The sequence below is a fragment of the Hyla sarda genome, chromosome 1 (assembly GCF_029499605.1).
Source record: "Hyla sarda isolate aHylSar1 chromosome 1, aHylSar1.hap1, whole genome shotgun sequence".
In the NCBI taxonomy this organism is placed as follows: Eukaryota; Metazoa; Chordata; class Amphibia; order Anura; family Hylidae; genus Hyla; species Hyla sarda.
The window spans coordinates 600,896,598-600,919,183 of NC_079189.1; the positions used below are offsets into that span (position 1 = coordinate 600,896,598).

The window sequence follows — 22,586 nt, forward strand, 5'->3', positions numbered from 1 at the left end:
ATATAGTATACATTCATATGTAGGGGCTCAGTATATAGTATACATTCATATGTAGGGGGGTCAGTATATAGTATACATTCATATGTAGGGGGTCAGTATATAGTATACATTCATATGTAGGAGGTCAGTATATAGTATACATTCATATGTAGGGGGGTCAGTATATAGTATACATTCATATGTAGGGGGTCAGTATATAGTATACATTCATATGTAGGGGGTCAGTATATAGTAGACATTCATATGTAGGGGGTCAGTATATAGTAGACATTCATATGTAGGGGGTCAGTATATAGTATACATTCATATGTAGGGGGGTCAGTATTTAGTATACATTCATATGTAGGGGGTCTGTATATAGTATACATTCATATGTAGGGGGTCTGTATATAGTAGACATTCATATGTAGGGGGGTCAGTATATAGTAAACATTCATATGTAGGGGGTCAGTATATAGTATACATTCATATGTAGGGGGGTCAGTATATAGTAGACATTCATATGTAGGGGGGTCAGTATATAGTAGACATTCATATGTAGGGGTCAGTATATAGTAGACTTTCATATGTAGGGGGTCAGTATATAGTATACATTCATATGTAGGGGTCAGTATATAGTATACATTCATATGTAGGGGGGTCAGTATATAGTATACATTCATATGTAGGGGGGTCAGTATATAGTATACATTCATATGTAGGGGGGTCAGTATATAGTATACATTCATATGTAGGGGGGTCAGTATATAGTATACATTCATATGTAGGGGGGTCAGTATATAGTATATATTCATATGTAGGGGGGTCAGTATATAGTATACATTCATATGTAGGGGTCAGTATATAGTATACATTCATATGTAGGGAGGTCAGCATATAGTATACATTCATATGTAGGGGGGTCTGTATATAGTATACATTCATATGTAGGGGGGTCTGTATATAGTATACATTCATATGTAGGGGGGTCTGTATATAGTATACATTCATATGTAGGGGGGTCTGTATATAGTATACATTCATATGTAGGGGGGTCTGTGTATATAGTATACATTCATATGTAGGGGGGTCAGTATATAGTATACATTCATATGTAGGGGGGTCAGTATATAGTATACATTCATATGTAGGGGGGTCAGTATATAGTATACATTCATATGTGGGGGGTCAGTATATAGTATACATTCATATGTGGGGGGTCAGTATATAGTATACATTCATATGTGGGGGGTCAGTATATAGTATACATTCATATGTGGGGGGTCAGTATATAGTATACATTCATATGTAGGGGGTCAGTATATAGTATACATTCATATGTAGGGGGGTCAGTATATAGTATACATTCATATGTAGGGGGGTCAGTATATAGTATACATTCATATGTAGGGGGGTCAGTATATAGTATACATTCATATGTAGGGGGGTCAGTATATAGTATACATTCATATGTAGGGGGTCAGTATATAGTATACATTCATATGTAGGGGGTCAGTATATAGTATACATTCATATGTAGGGGGGTCAGTATATAGTATACATTCATATGTAGGGGGTCAGTATATAGTATACATTCATATGTAGGGGGTCAGTATATAGTATACATTCATATGTAGGAGGTCAGTATATAGTATACATTCATATGTAGGGGGTCAGTATATAGTATACATTCATATGTAGGAGGTCAGTATATAGTATACATTCATATGTAGGGGGTCAGTATATAGTATACATTCATATGTAGGAGGTCAGTATATAGTATACATTCATATGTAGGGGGGTCAGTATATAGTATACATTCATATGTAGGGGGGTCAGTATATAGTATACATTCATATGTAGGGGGTCTGTATATAGTATACATTCATATGTAGGGGGGTCAGTATATAGTATACATTCATATGTGGGGGGGGGTCAGTATATAGTATACATTCATATGTAGGGGGGTCAGTATATAGTATTCATTCATATGTAGGGGGTCAGTATATAGTATACATTCATATGTAGGGGGGTCAGTATATAGTATACATTCATATGTAGGGGGTCAGTATATAGTATACATTCATATGTAGGGGGTCTGTATATAGTATACATTCATATGTAGGGGGGTCTGTATATAGTATACATTCATATGTAGGGGTCAGTATATAGTATACATTCATATGTAGGGGGGTCAGTATATAGTAGACATTCATATGTAGGGGGGTCAGTATATAGTAGACATACATATGTAGGGGGTCAGTATATAGTATACATTCATATGTAGGGGGGTCAGTATATAGTATACATTCATATGTAGGGGGTCAGTATATAGTATACATTCATATGTAGGGGGGTCAGTATTTAGTATACATTCATATATGGGGGTCAGTATATAGTATACATTCATATGTAGGGGGGTCAGTATATAGTATACATTCATATGTAGGGGGGTCAGTATTTAGTATACATTCATATATGGGGGTCAGTATATAGTATACATTCATATGTAGGGGGGTCAGTATATAGTATACATTCATATGTAAGGGGTCAGTATATAGTATACATTCATATGTAAACTGAATAAATCGGGTGTCACTATTATGACGTTCACTTATGTGACCTATGAAGTAGTGCTGGCGGTATAACGGTTCACTCTGAATACCGGTTTTATTTTATTTTTTATTTTTTTATTTTTTTTATGATATGAATTTTTCATATACCACAATACCAGTGTATGAAAAATTTATATGATAAACTTCCTCCGCCCGCTCCCTTTAAATAACGTGGGGTCGCACCTTAGTCCCACGTCATAGCGGGTCGGCCCGACACCTAGAAACGTCCGGGACCCGTGGCTAATAGTGCGCGCCACTGATCACGGTGCCGCGCGCTATTAAGCCTTTGGACGCAGCGTTCTAAGTTGATCACTGCGTCTAAAGGTAAAGTTAATCATTGCCGGTTAGCTCAGTGGGCTGTTCCAGACACGAGGGTCCCTACCTGCCTCCTCGCTGTCCGATTGCTGAATGACTGCTCCGTGCCTGAGATCCAGGCATGAACAGTCAAGCGGCAGAATCATCGATCTATGTTATCCTATGGGATAACAATGATCAATGTAAAAGATCAGTGTATGTAATTTTATAGGCCCCTATGGGGGCTATAACATTGCAAGAAAAAAGTGGAAAAAAATAGTTAATAAAGATCATTTAACTTTCCCCCTAATAAAAGTCAGAATCAACCTCCTTTTCCCATTTAAAAAATGAAATTAAAAAAATTAATGAAAAAAAATTCACATTTAAAAAAAAATACCGTTAAATACAGTGAAACCGTCATAATTTAGAAAATTACCATGATATACATTTTTGTCATACCGCCCAGCACTACTATGAAGCGGGAAGCTCCTATTTCCGTACGGATAGAACAAATATGATCTCTGAACCTGCGCTTCGTTTTTCCTATGTAAAAGATGCATGGACAAACTAAGCAATACAATTGTCTGACGTTAAAGGGGTATTCCGACTAAAGACATCTTATCCCCTATCCAAAGGATAGGGGATGAGAAGTCTGTTCGCAGGGAATAAGATGTCTATAGGCGGAGTACCCCTTTTAAGCTTTTTTTTCAAATCCTCCGGTTGTTGTAAGAATAGTGTCTAATCATTATGGATCTGTTTTACCTAATAAGCTGGCTATACACTTTTTATTTTTTTAACGTGGCGGATGGGAGCTGCCATTATGAAGTAAACCATTTTTTTAAGTGCTCTTACTAAAACGTGTATTATTACTACGGAGGAGAGCGGCATCTTCCTCCTCCTGTGCTGCTGTCATGGAGGATCCTTAGAAACAGAATTAATTCTTAACAGTAATTATATTTTCCCTAGAGGTGTCTGGCAGGAGCTGATCTCCTCCACTGACACAAGCTGAAGCCTGTCTAGCCGGATATACATGTGTATGAGGGTCCTGAGGTTATTGATCCACCATCTTATATCTATGTCTATCTTCTAGTAGATCTACTCCTGTCATTTTTGGCCATCATTATAATTCATGATTTTTTGGCTAATCTAAAACATTCCACATGACTTCTCTACTGTCTAAGGACATTTACAATATTTATTTCACAGGTTATGGATCAGAAGAGAGATCTGAACTCTATTAATGCTCCAGACATAAAGGAAGAAGAAGATACATATGTGAGCAGTGATGAGCAGTATAAAGAAATTATTCCTATAGGGAAAGATCTGATCTATATTAATGCTCCAGACATAAAGGAAGAAGGGGAGACAGATGTGAATGGCGATGAGCAGTATATGGAGGAAATTCCTGCAAGGGAAAATCTGAACTATATTAATTCTACAGACATAAAGGAAGAAGAAGAAGAGACAGATGTGAGCGGTAATGAGCAGTATATGGAGGGAATTCCTACAAGGAAAGATCCAAACTATTTTAATGCTCCAGACATAAAGGAAGAAGAAAAGACAGATGTGAGTGGTGATGAGCAGTATAAGGAGCACATTCCTACAGGGAAAGATCTGAACTATATTAATGCTCCAGACATAAAGAAAGAAGGGGAGACAGGTGTGAACAGTGATGAGCAGTTAAAGGAGGATATTCCTAAAAGGAAACATCGGAAATCTATTAATGCTACAGACATAAAGGAAGAAGAACAGGCAGATGTGAGTGATGATGAGCAGTATATGGAGGAAATTCCTGCAAGGAAAGATCTAAACTATATTAATGCTCCAGAGATAGAGGAAGAAGAGACAGATGTGAGCGGTGATGAGCAGTATATGGAGGACATTCCTACAGGTAACAACCCAAGTGAGTAGTGACCACTAAATGAAGAAAACAGTCACAATACAATCATTTTGTACCACTACAATAATTTTTTGTGGAATATATTTTAAGTGTCGTGTCAGTCTTTTCTGCCGTATATTCCTTATTCAGCCAAAATACAAACAAAATTTTGGTAAAAATTTGAGACCATTAAAGGCGATAACACATGTTGTGCATTTATAATGGATGCAGAAGTACAGCTATAATATGGAGATGAAAAATATTTGAGCGAGGCCGATCCCTTCATCATCTACTGTTAGGGAGAAGTAATTGACTTTAGATGAAACAGCTATAAGATTTTTTACACTAAAAACTCAGGCTACCTCTTTACTAGATTCCTTTGTAGTACCTTAGAAGATAAAATTAAACTTTATTGGTCGCTAACATTTCAAGAAATTTCTCTCCAAAAAAACAGCTCTAAGTCTCTGCCACTAGGTGTCTTGCTAGTCTGCTGTCCACTCCCTGTTGTCAGAAGAATCTGTCTCTAGTAACAGCTAGATCAGGAGATAACACAGGAAGTGGGGGTGGGGCTTAGCCTGTGCTATATGCAGGAGAGGGCCTGAGAATGCCTGGATCGTGTACCTTCAAGCTGAGCCAGTCTACTTGCAGATGATCCACACTGTCCCTGAAAGGTAAATTGATGTTTCTCTCATCTCTCACTGCCCATATAGCTCAGGGCAGCTGTCTTTTGTATATTCACCATTGTATGTTATTCAGTTCCCACTTTAGCATCTCAGCAGCAATAAGTGCTTAGGGTAACCCCTTCCTTCAGTCTGCTCACAAAGCACCTTGCAAGAAGAGAGCATCAGTAACCCCCTTCTCCCTCACAAATATAGTACTGTACTGTGTAAATCACCGGCCCAGTGCAGTTTCACCAGAACTATGTTATGGCATGTGGTGTCCTGTGATTGGCCAGAGATGTAAGGGAAAGAAATTTCTGTGTGTGTACTACTAGCAAACAGCAATAGTTGTGCACCATGGAGGGGACTCTTTTGTGCTCCCTAAACTTCTTCCCATCCTCTGACATTGCCACACGCTGGAGGAAAGTTTCCTCCCCCGTTCTGTGAAGAGTGGTTCCCCAGTCCGTTTTAACTTCCCTCCCCTGTCTGGCATGGGGCGACGTCAAAGGACGCGGCAGTGCACATTCAGATTAGTCACCACACAGACGGCGGCCTGAATTCATACACGGGAGCTGGCCGGGCCCCTAGTGGTAACGTGTTGTCTGTAAGATGGCCGCCAGGGAACTCCCTACTTCCCAGTGGTGGTACAGGGAGTCTGAAAAACCTGTATACACCCATAATCGGCAACAAGTATATTATATACTTGAATTTCGGGTAGAATACGGACATGGCGCACATCTACAATCTTGTATAATGATCTAATTGCTTCTCAGCATAATATCAAAAACGAACAGGTTGTTATTATACATTTTTGATCAAAAAGTACAAGCCCACTCGCCACGTCAAGGCCACCTATTTAGAGTGGGTCCCTAACATCCCTAGCATAAAATGGCGTAGCACCGGGCGGCGACCACCACCGCCGCGACACCAGTGCCCACGGGGGGGAAACGACCCACTGGCAGAGCGGCCCCAATGCCACTCAAACCAGTCTATGGGCCGCACCCGCCCGCAGACATAGCGCCACAGCAGCAACGGACGCCGCCCTGCACCACACCAGTGTGAACAAGGTGTAATGGCTCACTTACCCTGCTCTCCCAGTCAGACTGGGAGGCTGCTAGGAGTGAAATGGCCCTAGTGTGGCTAATTACCACCTATATAGGGTTGGGCTGAGGGGGTGGGGAAGAGTGCAGCACATGTTCAAACAGTCTGACTGGGAGAGCATGGTAAGTGAGCTATTACACCTTGTTCACACTGGTGTGGTGCTGTGCAGTGTCCGTTGCTGCCGTGGCGCCGTGTCTGCGGGGGGGGGGTGTGCGGCCCATAGACTGGTTTGAGTGGCATTGGGGCCGCTCTGCCAGTAGGTCGTTTCCCCCCCGTGGGCACTGGTGTCGCGGCGGTGGTGGTCGTCGCCGCCCGGTGCTGCGCCATTTTATGCTAGGGACGTTAGGGACCCACTCTAAATAGGTGGCCTTGACGTGGCGAGTGGGCTTGTACTTTTTGATCAAAAATGTATAATAACAACCTGTTAGTTTTTGATATTGTGCTGAGAAGCAATCAGATCATTATACAAGATTGTAGATGTGCGACCATGTCTGTATTCTACCCGAAATTCATATTATATACTTGTGCAACTACCTAAGGTACTGTCATATATGGAAAGTTGTTTCTCTCCGGAGTACCCCTTCAACTGGGCCCCGTGCAATGTGTGCAGCCAAATAAAAGTTTAGTCTGATGGCTAATATGATAGCCTAATATTAGGGTGCGGCTCACTTCACCTATTTTATTACTGAGGTACAGCTAATCCAATACCCAAAGAAAATAATAGAACTTTAATAATACAAACAAGCCGACCTCAAAGTAATAAAAATAATAGTAATTATTAATAATAATAATAATAATAATAATACAATATGCATTATTATTATTAATAGTATAATTTTTTATTACCTTGAGATCTGCTTGTTTGTATTATTGATGACTAATTCGAGTGAAGGCATCCAAAATAAATTTTGGGAGATTTGCTCATCTTTGTCTATTCTTTTATTTTCTATAAGAACCCTTATTCAGCAGTACTTAGAGGAGTTCTGCAGCTTTAGACAACTTGTCCCCTATCCGAAAAAATGTACTTACACTTATCTGTATTATTGTTGGCAGATGTCCATATAGTAAAGAAGCCATCTCCATGTTCAGAACATAAGAAACATCATACTGTAAAGTCAAAACTGGTTCAACCTCGAAGAGCTCCCACAGGGAAGAAGGCGGTGTTGTGTTCAGAATGTGGTAAATGTTTTACACGGAAATCATATCTTCGAATACATCAAAGGATTCACACCGGAGAGAAGCCATTTTCATGCTCAGAATGTGGCAAATGTTTTACTCAAAGATCAGATCTGAAAAGTCATGTGAGAACTCACACAGGGGAGAAGCCATTTTCATGTTTGGAGTGTGGCAAATGCTTTACCTCTAAATCAGATCTTACTAAACATCAAAGAATTCACACAGGGGAGAAGCCGTTTGCATGTTCAGAATGTGGAAAATGCTTTACGGCGGCATCACATCTTGTTCAACATCAAAGAACTCACATGACAGAGAAGCCATTTGCATGTTCAGAATGTGGGAAAAGCTTTACTACAAACTTACATCTTGTTGAACATCAAAGAAGTCACACAGGAGAGAAGCCATTTGCATGTTCTGAATGTGATAAAGGTTTTGTACGGCGAGCAGATCTTCTTAAACATCAACTAACGCACACAGAAGAGAAACCATTTTCATGTTCAGAATGTGGCAAATGCTATGCTCAGAAATCAAATCTTGTTAAACATCAAATAACTCACACAGGGAAGAAGCCATTTTCATGTTCAGAATGTGGCAAATGCTATACTCAGAAATCATATCTTGTTGAACATCAAAGAACTCACACAGGGGAGAAACCATTTGCATGTTTGGAGTGTGGCAAATTCTTTACTTTTAAATTAGATCTTACTAGACATCAAATAACTCACACAGGGGAGAAGCCATTTGCATGTTCTGAATGTGGGAAATGTTTTTCTAAAAAAGAAGTGCTTGTAACACATCAAAGAATCCACTCAGGAAAGAAACCTTTTTCATGTTCAGAATGTGACAAATGTTTTATTCAGAAATCAAATCTCATTAAACATCTCACATGTCACACAGGGGAGAAGCCATTTTTATGCCCAGAATGTGGAAAATGTTATACTCAGAAATCACATCTCACTAGACATCAAGAAACTCACTCAGGAAAGAAACCTTATTCCTGTTCAGAATGTGGAAAATGTTTTAATGCTAAACCAAGTCTTATAGCCCATATGAGAGGTCACTCAGGAACTAGGCCATTCTCATGTTCAGAATGTGGCAAAAGTTACAATGCAAAATCAAGTCTTTTGTGCCATCAGAGGATTCACACAGGGGAGAAGCTATTAACATGTTCAGAATGTGGGAAATGTTTCACTCGCAGATCATATTTTCTTACACATCAACGAACTCACACAGGGGAGAACCCATTTGCATGTTCAGAATGTGGAAAATGTTTTATTCAGAAAGCAGATCTTCTAAAACATCAAAGAATTCACATAGGGGAGAAGGCATTTTCTTGCTAGAATGTAGGAAATTCTTTCAAAGACCAAGAAGAGAGTAAACATTTCCTTATTTATTTTTCAACTTTTGTACAAGAAAGAAATAAACAACTGGTACAAGTCTTGTATCTTACAAGAGAAAGAGAAAGCAACATAGAGCACTACATGATAAATAAGAAATGTCTGTAATAACCAATAAATAATATATTTAAAGAGAAACTGACAGTTCACCCGCGGGTGAACCGCTTTATAATGATGGGTCACTCACTTAAATCTGATCAGGAGGTGCAGAGTTATGTTGGTAAATACCTACATATTATTCCTAATGCACTCCATTGCGCATTGGAGGTGGGGAGCCGTCTGGCAAAGCTCCCCGGTCTCCTCCATATCCCTCTGTTGGCTTCGCCTGCTTAATTATTATGCTAATGAGGCAGGTGAGTGTCAAAGAATTTTTTGTTTTAAACATGTAAAAATATAATACACACTTTTTATAAAATAAATTAAAAGAATAAAAAATTAAAATACACAAAAGGTAGGGTAACACGGAGCACATCCGTACCATGTTTCACGCTGCCGACCTCTGCGGCTGGGTAGCCCTGTGTGTTCGCTCATAGTGACGGATTTTCTGCCGGCAGTCAGGAGCAGACACACAGAGTGAAATACGCTGCGGGTGCCCTTCGTGTGACCCTACTTGTTCATACTGCGCTTTAGTTTTAGGTATCTGCCAGCGCCACGTCAAAAAAGTGATGCCAACCTATACAATAGCAGCATCCACACAAAGTCACCTAGTGGCTCCGACAGGGCCGCTTCCCGCTAATTCTACAACATGGCAGATATATGCATCAGGCACGGTAACTGTCATAGAGAGCGTCGTGTCACATCTAGCCGACCAAGGACTGGTCAGAGCGGTCCCTGCTCCAGTTAATACATATTTTATGGTCCATATGGGGTCACTCGTGGGGGTGTGGTACGGTTCTGCCACCTCCGATCCTCTGCAGGCATGGAGTGGGGTCTATAATTCTTATCATGATTTCCTGAAAGCCAAAGGGGGCTCCTCTCCTGGGTGGGACTGGCCAACCCGGGACGAACAATGTAATAAAATATGGGGCACATTTCCATGATTTCAGACACTATGTACAAAATGTATGTCCAACAAATTTGTAACAAAAAAAAGCTAATTTAAAATTACTTACACTGATTTTGTAATAATTCCTGCTATGGTGGTAAAATACTCACTATACCCCATAGTGAATACCTTGAGGGGTCTAGTTTTTAAAATGGGCTCATTTGGGGGAGGGTTGGGTTCTATGGTCTACCACATAAAAAAATTTACTTTTTCTAATTTTTAAATAAGATTGTTAGTTTTTTAATCCATTTAAAATTTTAATTAGAAAAAAAATGCTGTCAAAATAAAGTAGACATCTGAAAGTATAATTTTCGTAAACTTATTTTTTATGTATTTTTTTATGATTTTTTGCATTGTAAAAAATATCGGCTTACTTTTACTATGTACATGTCGGAATTGTTGTGATAATTTTGGGCAAAAAATTACTAGAGTTACTCTCTAATAGGGCAAATTTTTCGCACCGTAAGTGAAGTTTTTATCGGCACCATTTTTGTCTTGATGGGACTTTATCGGTTTTTATACATTTTTTTAGGGTATACAAGGTGAACAAAAAGATGTCATTTTGGACTTTGGTATTTTTTTTTATATGTACGCCAACAACCGTGCGATTTAATTAATGTTATATTTTTATAGTTCGGACATTTACTCACACAGCGATACCACATGTTTATTTTTGTTTACATTTTATTTATTAATAGGAAAAGGGGGGTGATTCAAACTTTTATTAGGGAAGGGGTTAATTCATGTTTATTAACTCGTTTTTTTTACACTATTTTATAGTCCCCAGAAAGGACTATTCTATTTATCCTCAGAATGCAACACTGTTCACTGCTATGCCACAGCATAGCATTGATCAGTGTTATCAGTGCTCTGCTGCTCCAGCCTACTGAGGCTAACTGAAGCTTCAGATCACCGGACAGTGAGGAGGCAGGTGGGAGCCCTCCAGCTGTCCTCTTAGCTGATAGGGACACGGTGGTCCCGATCAGCTCCACTGAGCTGCAGAGATTTTTTTTTCTATTTTAGATGATCATGGCGTCTAAGGGGTTAATGCTGGGCATCACCTGGATCAGTGATGTCCGGTATTAGCCACCGGTCCTAGCGGCTGATAGCAGTCGGGACCACCCCACTATGACGCGGGGTCATTGTGTGACCTTGCGTCATAGAAAGGGAGCTGGATGGGGGCGTACAGGTACGCCCTTCATTCTTAAGAAGTTAAAAATATGATGCTCTTAGACATGGTCTAAGAAGAAAAAATAAAACAAGAGAATAATCTCTAAGATAATTAGAGATTAATTACCCAAACTGGGGAGAAAGTACGTTCTAGCAGGATACCAGAGAAATAAGGCAAAAAAAAAAAAAGACTAGCAAAGTAACTACAAGCAGTAACAAGGCTGTACTAAGGAAGAGAGTTGGGAGTGATCCACAGAACTGCGCTCTGAGAGACACAGTGCAACACAGAATTGCTTAAAGTATAGACTCCACCCACTCCAGACGGAGATAACACTGTACAAGAAATGTAATGGATTCATAATTATACTTAAACTATACTGAATGGAAGCAACAACATAAGAACGTCTCCTCGCTCGGTCCTAAAAAGAAAATCTTAATTTTAAGAGCAGGGACCGAGCAGAGAGGAAAGGGAAGTGACGTCACTTCTGCAAGATGGTGCCGGCCAGTGTAGGACGCTGTGCGCAACTCCTGTGTGGTTGCACGTAGCCCAGGTAAGCTGATATGCTACAGGCAGTCAAATGACTGACAGGAAAACAAAGCTGCCGCTAACGGGAGGATAGCTATACAGCCGGATGGCAGAACCGCAGGACCCACAAACACATAGGAGCTCCGACCTGCAGGTAAATCCAGTAGGGAGAAAAGACATATGAACAGGAGCTCAGCATTTTAGAGCTGCAAGAACAAGGACGTCTTAAAGCAGTGGTTCTCAACCTTTTTGGCCACTGTACCCCCAAAGGCTGAAAGTGTCCGCGGGTACCCCCTCGCGCGCGAGGGGTACCCGCGGACAAAAGGCATGTTCTTACCTTTATACTAATGCATCCTCCCCCCATCTTAATCCCTTTGTGCTATTATTCTCCTCCATCTTTATCCCCTTGTACCATTATCCCTCCTCCATCTTTATCCCCTTGTGTTATTATTCCCCCTCCATCTTTATCCCCTTGTACCATTATCCCTCCTCCATCTTTATCCCCTTGTGTTATTATTCCCTCCTCCATCTTTATCCCCTTGTGTTATTATTCCTCCTCCATCTTTATCCCCTTGTGTTATTATTCCTCCTCCATCTTTACCCCCTTGTGTTATTATTCCTCCTCCATCTTTATCCCCTTGTGTTATTATTCCCCCTCCATCTTTATCCCCTTGTGTTATTATTCCCCCTCCATCTTTATCCCCTTGTGTTATTATTCCCCCTCCATCTTTATCCCCTTGTGTTATTATTCCTCCTCCATCTTTATCCCCTTGTGTTATTATTTCTCCTCCATCTTAATCCCCTTGTGTTATTATTCCTCCTCCATCTTTATCCCCTTGTGTTATTATTCCCTCCTCCATCTTTATCCCCTTGTGTTATTATTCCTCCTCCATCTTTATCCCCTTGTGTTATTATTCCCTCCTCCATCTTTATCCCCTTGTGTTATTATTCCCTCCTCCATCTTTATCCCCTTGTGTTATTATTCCTCCTCCATCTTTATCCCCTTGTGTTATTATTCCCTCCTCCATCTTTATCCCCCTGTGTTATTATTCCTCCTCCATCTTAATCCCCTTGTTATTATTCCTCCTCCATCTTTATCCCCTTGTGTTATTATTCCTCCTCCTCCATCTTTATCCCCTTGTGTTATTATTCCTCCTCCATCTTTATCCCCTTGTGTTATTATTCCTCCTCCATCTTTATCTCCTTGTGTTATTATCCCTCCTCCATCTTTATCCCCCTGTGTTATTATTCCTCCTCCATCTTTATCCTCGTGTACTATTATTCCTCCTCCATCTTTATCTCCTTGTGTTATTATTCCTCCTCCATCTTTATCCCCTTGTGCTATTATTCCTCCTCCATCTTTATCCCCTTGTGTTATTATTCCTCCTCCATCTTTATCCCCTTGTGTTATTATTCCTCCTCCATCTTTATCCCCTTGTGTTATTATTCCTCCTCCATCTTTATCCCCTTGTGTTATTATTCCTCCTCCATCTTTATCCCCTTGTGTTATTATTCCTCCTCCATCTTTATCCCCTTGTGTTATTATTCCTCCTCCATCTTTATCCCCTTGTGTTATTATTCCTCCTCCATCTTTATCCCCTTGTACTATTATTCCCTCCTCCATCTTAATCCCCTTGTGCCATTATTATCCAATATGGCAAAAGGGGATCAGGGGGAGGGGGGGGGGGGATAATGGCACAAGGGGATTAAGATGGAGGGGGAATAATAACACAGGGGGATAAAGATGGAGGGGGGTATAATCAACCCTCCCCCCTCCATCTTTATCCCCTTGTCCAATTATTCCCCCTTCATCTTAATCCCCCTGTGTTATTGTTCCCTCCTCCATCTTTATCCCCTTGTGTTATTATTCCCTCCTCCATCTTGATCCCCTTGTGTTATTATTCCCTCCTCCATCTTGATCCCCTTGTGTCATTATTCCCCCCTCCATATTAATCCCCCTGTGTTATTGTTCCCTCCTCCATCTTTATCCCCTTGTGTTATTATTCCTCCTCCATCTTTATCCCCCTGTGTTATTATTCCCCCTCCATCTTTATCCCCTTGTGTTATTATTCCCCCTCCATCTTTATCCCCTTGTGTTATTATTCCTCCTCCATCTTTATCCCCTTGTGTTATTATTCCTCCTCCATCTTTATCCCCTTTTGTTATTATTCCCTCCTCCATCTTTATCCCCTTGTGTCATTATTCCTCCTCCATATTAATCCCCCTGTGTTATTGTTCCCTCCTCCGTCTTTATCCCCTTGTGTTATTATTCCTCCTCCATCTTTATCCCCTTGTGTCATTATTCCTCCTCCATCTTTATCCCCTTGTGTTATTATTCCTCCTCCATATTAATCCCCCTGTGTTATTGTTCCCTCCTCCGTCTTTATCCCCTTGTGTTATTATTCCCCCTCCATCTTTATCCCCTTGTGTCATTATTCCTCCTCCATCTTTATCCCCTTGTGTTATTATTCCTCCTCCATATTAATCCCCCTGTGTTATTGTTCCCTCCTCCGTCTTTATCCCCTTGTGTTATTATTCCTCCTCCATCTTGATCCCCTTGTGTCATTATTCCTCCTCCATATTAATCCCCTTGTGTTATTATTCCTCCTCCATCTTTATCCCCTTGTGTTATTATTCCCTCCTCCATCTTTATCCCCTTGTGTCATTATTCCCCCTCCATCTTGATCATCTTGTGTCATTATTCCCCCTCCATCTTATTCCCCTTGTGTCATTATTCCCCCCTCCCTCTGATCCCCTTTTTCCATTTCCCCCCTCCATCTTTATCCCCTTGTGCCATTATTATCCCATATGGCAAAAGGGGATCAGGGGGAGTGGGGCAAGGGGATACATTTTAATGCCTTGTGCTTTATTACTCCCCATCCCCCCTCCACCATTATCCCTCTCCAACTCCATGTTAATGCCTTGTGCTCTGTCCCACACATCCCCCCTCCGTCCCACACATCCCCCCCTCCGTCCCACACATCCCCCCCTCCGTCCCACACAGTCCCCCCTCCGTCCCACACAGTCCCCCCTCCGTCCCACACTGTCCCCCCTCCGTCCCACACTGTCCCCCCTCCGTCCCACACAGTTCCCCCTCCGTGCCACACAGTCCCCCTCCGTCCCACACAGTCCCCCTCTGTGCCATACAGTTGTTTTTAACTTTTTGTTTTTAGCCTTTACCTGGCGTCCTGCGGTCCCGTGGCCTGTCCTTGGATGCAGCGTGCCCCGTTCGGCGGGGCCGCACTGACGGGTGATGTCCTCCTGCGCTGTGCGGCAAGTCTGCACAACTTCAGGGGTGGTCACACGTCTCCCCGGCAACCACGCAGCTCACTCACAGTAGCCACGGCCGCATCTCGGGCCGCGGCTACTGTACAGTGAGCTGCCGTGGCCGTTCTCTGCTATGCGCTGTCAAATACTGGCCAATGCATGGCCGGTATTTGACAGCGCTTTCACGTACTCCGACAGAACCCAGGTCTTAAAGGAAATCTGCAGCAAAAGACAACTTATCAACTATCTACAGGATAAGTGATAAGTGTCTGATCGCGAGGGTCCGACCGTTGGGACCCTGCGATCTCCCAAACGGGGCCCCGCATTGCAGCTTTAAGCAAGCAGCTAATGCGCATAGCGCCGACCTCTCTGAAGTCGAAGGTACGCCCCTTCCACATACAGCTCTATGGGAGAGGCGGGGTGGCACGAACACTGCCTCTCCCATAGAACTACATGGAGGAGGCGCGTCGGCCCTGACGTCACGCTGCAGCCGGAGCGCCTCCTGCAAGGGAGAACCACGGCAGAGCCCTGACCCCGTACAGGAGATTTCCAGGGGTCTCAGCGGTCGGATCCCCTCGATCCAACTCTCAACCCTTATCCTGTGGATACGGGGTGCATTGTCTTTTGCTGCAGATTTCCTTTAGTATAAAAGGAAAAACCAAAATCAATATATATATATATTTGTGGTCGGTGCTCATTCGTATAGCGAGCCTACCTAACTAAACCTCTTACTAAGCTCGTAATTCCTACTCAATCCTGTAACCTATCTATGCAGTTAGAGTTATGCCACATACTGCCGCGTAGGAGTACACCTGAAAAATAGAGGGCATACCCTGATGTATAATGATAGTCATGAAAATGATATTGAGGGAGGGTTGGGTGGGACGTGACGAACCCGCGGCATCAGAGACAGATACTGCCGCGGGTTCTTATAGGGACTCCCCGCCCCTCCCACAAATACAGGCTAAATTATTAGCCTTTACACTTGTGGTCGGTGCTCATTCGTATAGCGAGCCTACCTAACTAAACCTCTTACTAAGCTCGTAATTCCTACTCAATCCTGTAACCTATCTATGCAGTTAGAGTTATGCCACATACTGCCGCGTAGGAGTACACCTGAAAAATAGAGGGCAAAACTCATAATGAGAACAAAGCGCTATTAACACACATAACCACGTTGCCAGTGACTGAAATGTATTGAGCATTACTGACTATGGAATGGGGGTACAGTGCACGTAACACTGAACACCCCAATTACCTTACTACATATGCTGGCACACCATGTTGTGACGTCTGTGCAGCTGCCCCAATGCTTAGTGAATGACTGGATATAACCAACAGTTCGTATTTGACATATGTTTCACAAACAACGTAGTAATAAATGCTACCCCCTTGACAATGGCAGCGGCTGATCCCGTTGGATCCTTGATGTGCGGAAGCAAAGCTTGCAACACTCAGACTGAGCATCGCTCGTGACTTGAGAAAATGCCGTATGATGACAACCTGACTGGACAATTACCTTCTTCTGCTACACAATTTCATTGCGTAACTATCTGTATCCCAACAAACTAATGTAACTACGGTCATGCATCTAAATGCGATACCCCTAAACCTTAAGAAACCACGACAACTCAAGAACAGCGTGGCCTCTGACATTTCACTGGGGAATGCCTAAACGTCAACTAACCAACTGACTAAGCCAGCTGCCAGGGCTGATGGCTGGAGGGCTCACGAACCTCCCTCTGTGCGCACTCTTCAGGGCAGATTGATGGCATGGGACGCAAACAATGACGCAAGGCTAAACCACGTAAACTATGCTGGATACCTGACAGATACTTTGTTAGTATTATACTAGATGCAATAAGAGTGGCAAAACCCAATAAATGCAAAATTGCACGTGAGACCTCCTCTGGGTATTTGACGTAAAACATTGTGAACGTATACCAAATCTCTGTGAGCTGTAGATGTGAAAAAGTCTCAGCGAACAACCCTATGCCCGTATGGACAACTCCAAGTGCTACCAACGTTTATACACATATGACTACCTAGTCACCAACCTCAACTTGTGTCAGGTTACCACTGTAACCAACCTGTGGACGTGACCGGCAATGAAACCACTAATGCAGCAAACATGACAATGAAACTCAACCAACATATGGTTACTATCGTCAACCTAAAGCAGAGACAACAAAACCAACCGCCCAGAGCCAAGCTAAGTCCCTGTACGCACAACCCAAATGCTAAGTAAACATATGGACGCATAATGACATTTCCGCCAACCAAAAGTCATGTCAGGTTGCAACTGAATAAACCTGTAGACATGACAGGCCGAACATAAATGAAAGACTCAACCAAATCTGTAACTAATAATATGACCGTCAACCTGAACCAACCAGATTGTACCCATAATAGACCTATGAACGTGGCAATTAACAACGGAAATAAAGCTATATCCCTGCGCATAACCAAACAGCTGAATAACATAACGTATAATGACATTGCCGCCAACCTGAAATCGTGTCAGGTTGTATCTGGATTGAGCTGTAGACGTAACTGGTTCAGCCGAATTTAAAACCTCAACCAATGTAATACACAGACAACTATATGGGCGTATGTACGAACTGAGTGCATGCACCGAACAACTTATGAACGTATGGCTAAAATGAACTGCTTGAGTGAACATATTCACTGAAACAACTAAACAAGCAGGTACACCGAGCAACTTATCCGCACATATGCCCCGTATGACTTGAATAACTGCATTAAGCACTGATATACAATACAACACATTAATTTAACTATACCACCGCCTATGTGTCATAATGTTGTCGCTCTGAAAGGCGTGTCAGTAACAACAACTAGCTAATGTATCCCCCTGCAGACGTGGCAGGTATAGTGGGTATACACCGCCTATGTGTTGTGTTATTGTTGTTCTGAAGACGTGTCAGTAACAACAATTATGCAACGTACCCCCCCTGCAGACGTGGCAGGTATAATGGGTATACACCGCCTATGTGTTGTGTTATTGTTGTTCTGAAGACGTGTCAGTAACAACAATTATGCAACGTACCCCCCTGCAGACGTGGCAGGTATAATGGGTATACACTGCCTATGTGTCGTGTTAAAGTTGTTCTGAAGATGTGTCAGTAACTACAATTATGCAACGTACCCCCCTGGACATGGCAGGCACAATGGGTATACACCCCCTAATTATGGTGTTATGTTATTCTGAAGACATGTCCCTAACAACTACGCCATGCATCTCCCTGCAGACGTGGCAGGCATTAAGGGCATAAACCATCTATGGGTCATGAGGCCGTTACTCTGAAAGCATGTCAGCAATTACTACTGAGTCAAACAACCCACAACCGTATACGTAGACAAACTAGGGGGCGTATGTTCAAAACTTTGAGCGCGTGTACCGAACAACCTATGAACGTATAGCTAGAATGAACTGCATGAACGAACATGTGCACTGAACAAACCATATAAGCAGATGCACAGAGCAACTTATCAACACACATTCCCAGTACGACTATATAATTGCATGAAGCGCTGATGTATGATACAACACATGAATTCCATACGATGTATGTCCCACTGTACAGTAACTAGAAAGCACTGACCCGAAGCGGTTTTCCCTTTTTATATACAAATATAAATATATATACACACACATACATGGGGCAGGTATAGTGGGTATACCACCACTGTGTCGTAGTGTTGTCGCACTGAAGGCATGTCAATAACAACAATTGCAATGTAGACGTGGCAGGTATAAAGGGTATACACCACCTATGTGTCGTGAGGCTGTAGCTCTGAACACATGTCAGCAACAACTACTGAGTACCACCCCCTGCTGGCATGGTAGATATGATGCCCCGACCGCAACAGCTGTATAAATACTAAGTGAGGAACGCATGTGCCCTAATGCTATGAAACTATATGCACTGCAGATACTACAATGAATCTACAGAAGTGCACTGTAAACACTATAACGTGTGAAAACTATGGGAACTGACATTAGCATGAAACCCTGAGCGTATAGACCAAATTAACTATGTGCGTATACACAAGCGAACTATATGAATTAAGCCCACTGTAAATGCTGCCATGGCAATAAACACTTATCCACAATATCAAAGTAACAAGCGGATGTAAGATATAACAGCACAAGCATAAGAACAGTGTAATTAATACTAGCATATGTAAATTACAAGCTTAAGTACAATGAATCTATGCACGTATGTACGAGAGTGTACTACAAGTGTATAAACAATAACATACTACCTCACTTATATAATGTAATCTGAAGTTACGAGCCCATATGCCCTATAAGCTACAACTAAGTTAACCTGGAAGAAATGAGGACAAACTATGTGTGTAAGTTCGGGACAACTACATGCACATAGGAAAAGAGCAAACTAAGTGCATATGTACGGAACTATGCCGTATAACAAGCTATGAGCGACTGTACTAATAAACTAGATGAACCTATAATCAAGAAAACTGTATGCGCGTATGCACAACAAGTGCATGCGCGTATGGCCAACAACAACTATATGAACGTCTGCACCAAACAAATCTGATAAACTTATGAAAAGAACGAACAATATGCATGCATGTAGTGACCACGTACTTACGCACAGAACACTCCATGCGCTGTACAAGCATATATGCGGTACCATAAGAGTGTGCCCAGCACTACCCTACAAGCGTGAGTACAGCACACATACCACGAGCACATGCACCGCACAACTCCCACGAGCCACCAGCGTATGTACAGTGTAACTCCTGTAAGTGTATGTATGATATGAACCCTACAAGCATGTGTGCAGTATGAAACCTACGAGCGTGTGTACCGTGTAAATACTACCAGCAAGTGTGCAGTATAACCCTCTGAGCGTATGTGCAGTAAAAACCCTGCGAGTGTGTACAGTATGAACCCTACAAGCACGTGTTCAGTATGACTCCTACGAGCGTGTGTACAGTACAATCTTACAAAGACGTGTACACCTGCGAGCGTAAATGCAGTATAAATCCTACGAGCGTCTGTACAGTATAAATCCTGCAAACGTGTGTACAGTATAATCTTGCGAGCATAAATGCAGTATGAATCCTACGAGCGTAAATGCAGTGTGAATCCTACGAGCGTGTGTACAATATAATTGCTGTGAGCGTATATACAGCATAAATCCTGCTACAATATAAATGCTGCGAGCCTGTGTTACAGTATAAATGCCACGAACGTGAGTACAGTATAAATGTCACGAACATATGTACAGTATAAATGCCACAAACGTTTGTACAGTATAAATGCCACAAGCGTGTGTACAGAATAAATGCCACGAGCGTGTGTACAAGATAAATGCCACGAGCGTGTGTACAGTATGAATCCCACGAGCATATGTACAGTATAAATGCCACGAGCGTGTGTACAGTATAAATGCCACGAGCGTGTGTACAGTATAAATGCCACGAACATATGTACAGTATGAATGCCACAAACGTTTGTACAGTATAAATGCCACAAGCGTGTGTACAGAATAAATGCCACGAGCGTGTGTACAGTATAAATGCCACGAGCGTGTGTACAGTATAAATGCCACGAGCGTGTGTACAGTATGAATCCCACGAGCATAAGTACAGTATAAATGCCACGAGCGTGTGTACAGTATAAATGCCACGAGCGTGTGTACAGTATAAATGCCACGAGCGTGTGTACAGTATAAATGCCACAAGCGTGTGTACAGTATAATGCCACGAGCATATGTACAGTATAAATGCCACGAGCGTGTGTACAGTATAAATGCCACGAGCATATGTACAGTATAAATGCCACGAGCGTGTGTACAGTATAAATGCCACGAGCGTGTGTACAGTATAAATGCTACAAGTGTGTACAGTATAAATGCCACGAGCGTCTGTACAGTATAAATGCCACGAACAGTATAAATGCTACCAGCGTGTGTACAGTATAAATGCCACGAGCGTGTGTACAGTATAAATGCTACAAGCGTGTGTACAGTATAAATGCCACGAGCACGTATACAGTATAAATGCCACGAGCGTGCATACAAAATGAATGCTACCAGCGTGCGAATAACGCCCACTGCGACTTAAGATTAACCTAACCTATCTGCACAACCAAATGACAAGCGAAGACCTTACCACGATGGTGACACTCCTAAACTATTTTGATACCTTACACTTTTTTTTTTTTTTTTTTCTCGTGACGACCTTCACAATGGTCGTAACAAATGCCTGATGGAAAGAAATGCTAGGATCGTGGACCTCCTCACAATGAAGCAACATATATAGGAACCGTTCACGACAACCCATAACTATTGACAAATCAGTGCCTCGTACTAGCGAACTTAAATGCCTAGAATAGAAAATGCAGGGATCAATGCTGTGCAAGTCCCTACTGAGCTATGGCACCGGCCATTGATTTATCCACGTGCTAGGTGCCGTGCTGCCGTGCTGCCCACAATATGAGACAGACCCTGCATATACGATGCACTGCTGAAATGCTGCAGATACCCGATATGCCCAGCGGCAAAAAACACCAAAAGTATCATCATACTACTTACAGCTCCCCGGTATAAATGCACACAGAGCTGCAAGACCCGCACGACCTGAGGGAGACCGCGCTACCCTTCACTGTTGCGATACCGTAACTTGTTACCGCCCTTGATTCTCCGCTATCCCCGAGATTAAATGCAGTATGCTGTACCCAGCAGAGTACAGATAGAAGGCCGGGCTGCTCCCTGTTCCCGGTCCCCGCCATCTTCCTAACCAAGCCTCGGAGTGCCGTTCCACGAGGCTGCGGGAACCGGGACTAGGACAGCATACTCACCGGCCTCAGCCGCCATAACATCCAGTCGGCTGACGTGGAACGTGGGATCCGGTGCTGAAACCGGGGCCGGGGCTGACCGAGGGTGCCCTCCGTGCTCCGGCTTACCTCCGGAGAGAGGGCTGCAGCGGACGCCGCCACCCCGGCCGGCCCGGCCGCTTACCAGTACACTGAAAACCGGAACTCCCGTGCATCAGCTGACTCGTGTGTCAGCTGATCCCCAGTCACGTGACGAACCCGCGGCATCAGAGACAGATACTGCCGCGGGTTCTTATAGGGACTCCCCGCCCCTCCCACAAATACAGGCTAAATTATTAGCCTTTACACATATATATATATATATATATATATATATATATATATATAGTCTAACGTGGGTGTGGTATCACTTTAATTTATTCAATAAGAATTCTATCTGTTCTACCAGTTCCTGGGGTTGAAATACCCATCTGTGCTGAGATCTCATATAATGTAACACGTGACCCTTCTCCCTCCTATTACTGAGCTCCGCCCACCCCTGTCACATGATCACTATCTCAGGTCCTTCAACCACAATCCTGTCTATCCTACTGAGCCCCGCCCCCCACATGTACTGGTCACCTGATTGTGACATCATCACAGG

General features: G+C 42.6%; 1 protein-coding gene across 1 annotated transcript in view; it reads left to right on the forward strand.

The window, feature by feature from the left end:
- The window catches only part of LOC130296663 (oocyte zinc finger protein XlCOF6-like), a 53,476-nt gene extending 43,197 nt beyond the window's left edge, over positions 1-10,279 (forward strand). The window contains exons 2-3 of the mRNA XM_056548451.1: positions 4,095-4,791; positions 7,581-10,279. Coding sequence (XP_056404426.1) covers positions 4,095-4,791; positions 7,581-9,043 — 2,160 coding nt within the window. The 3' untranslated portion in view covers positions 9,044-10,279. The remainder of the gene's footprint in view (positions 1-4,094; positions 4,792-7,580) is intronic.
- Positions 10,280-22,586: the final 12,307 nt, after the last annotated feature.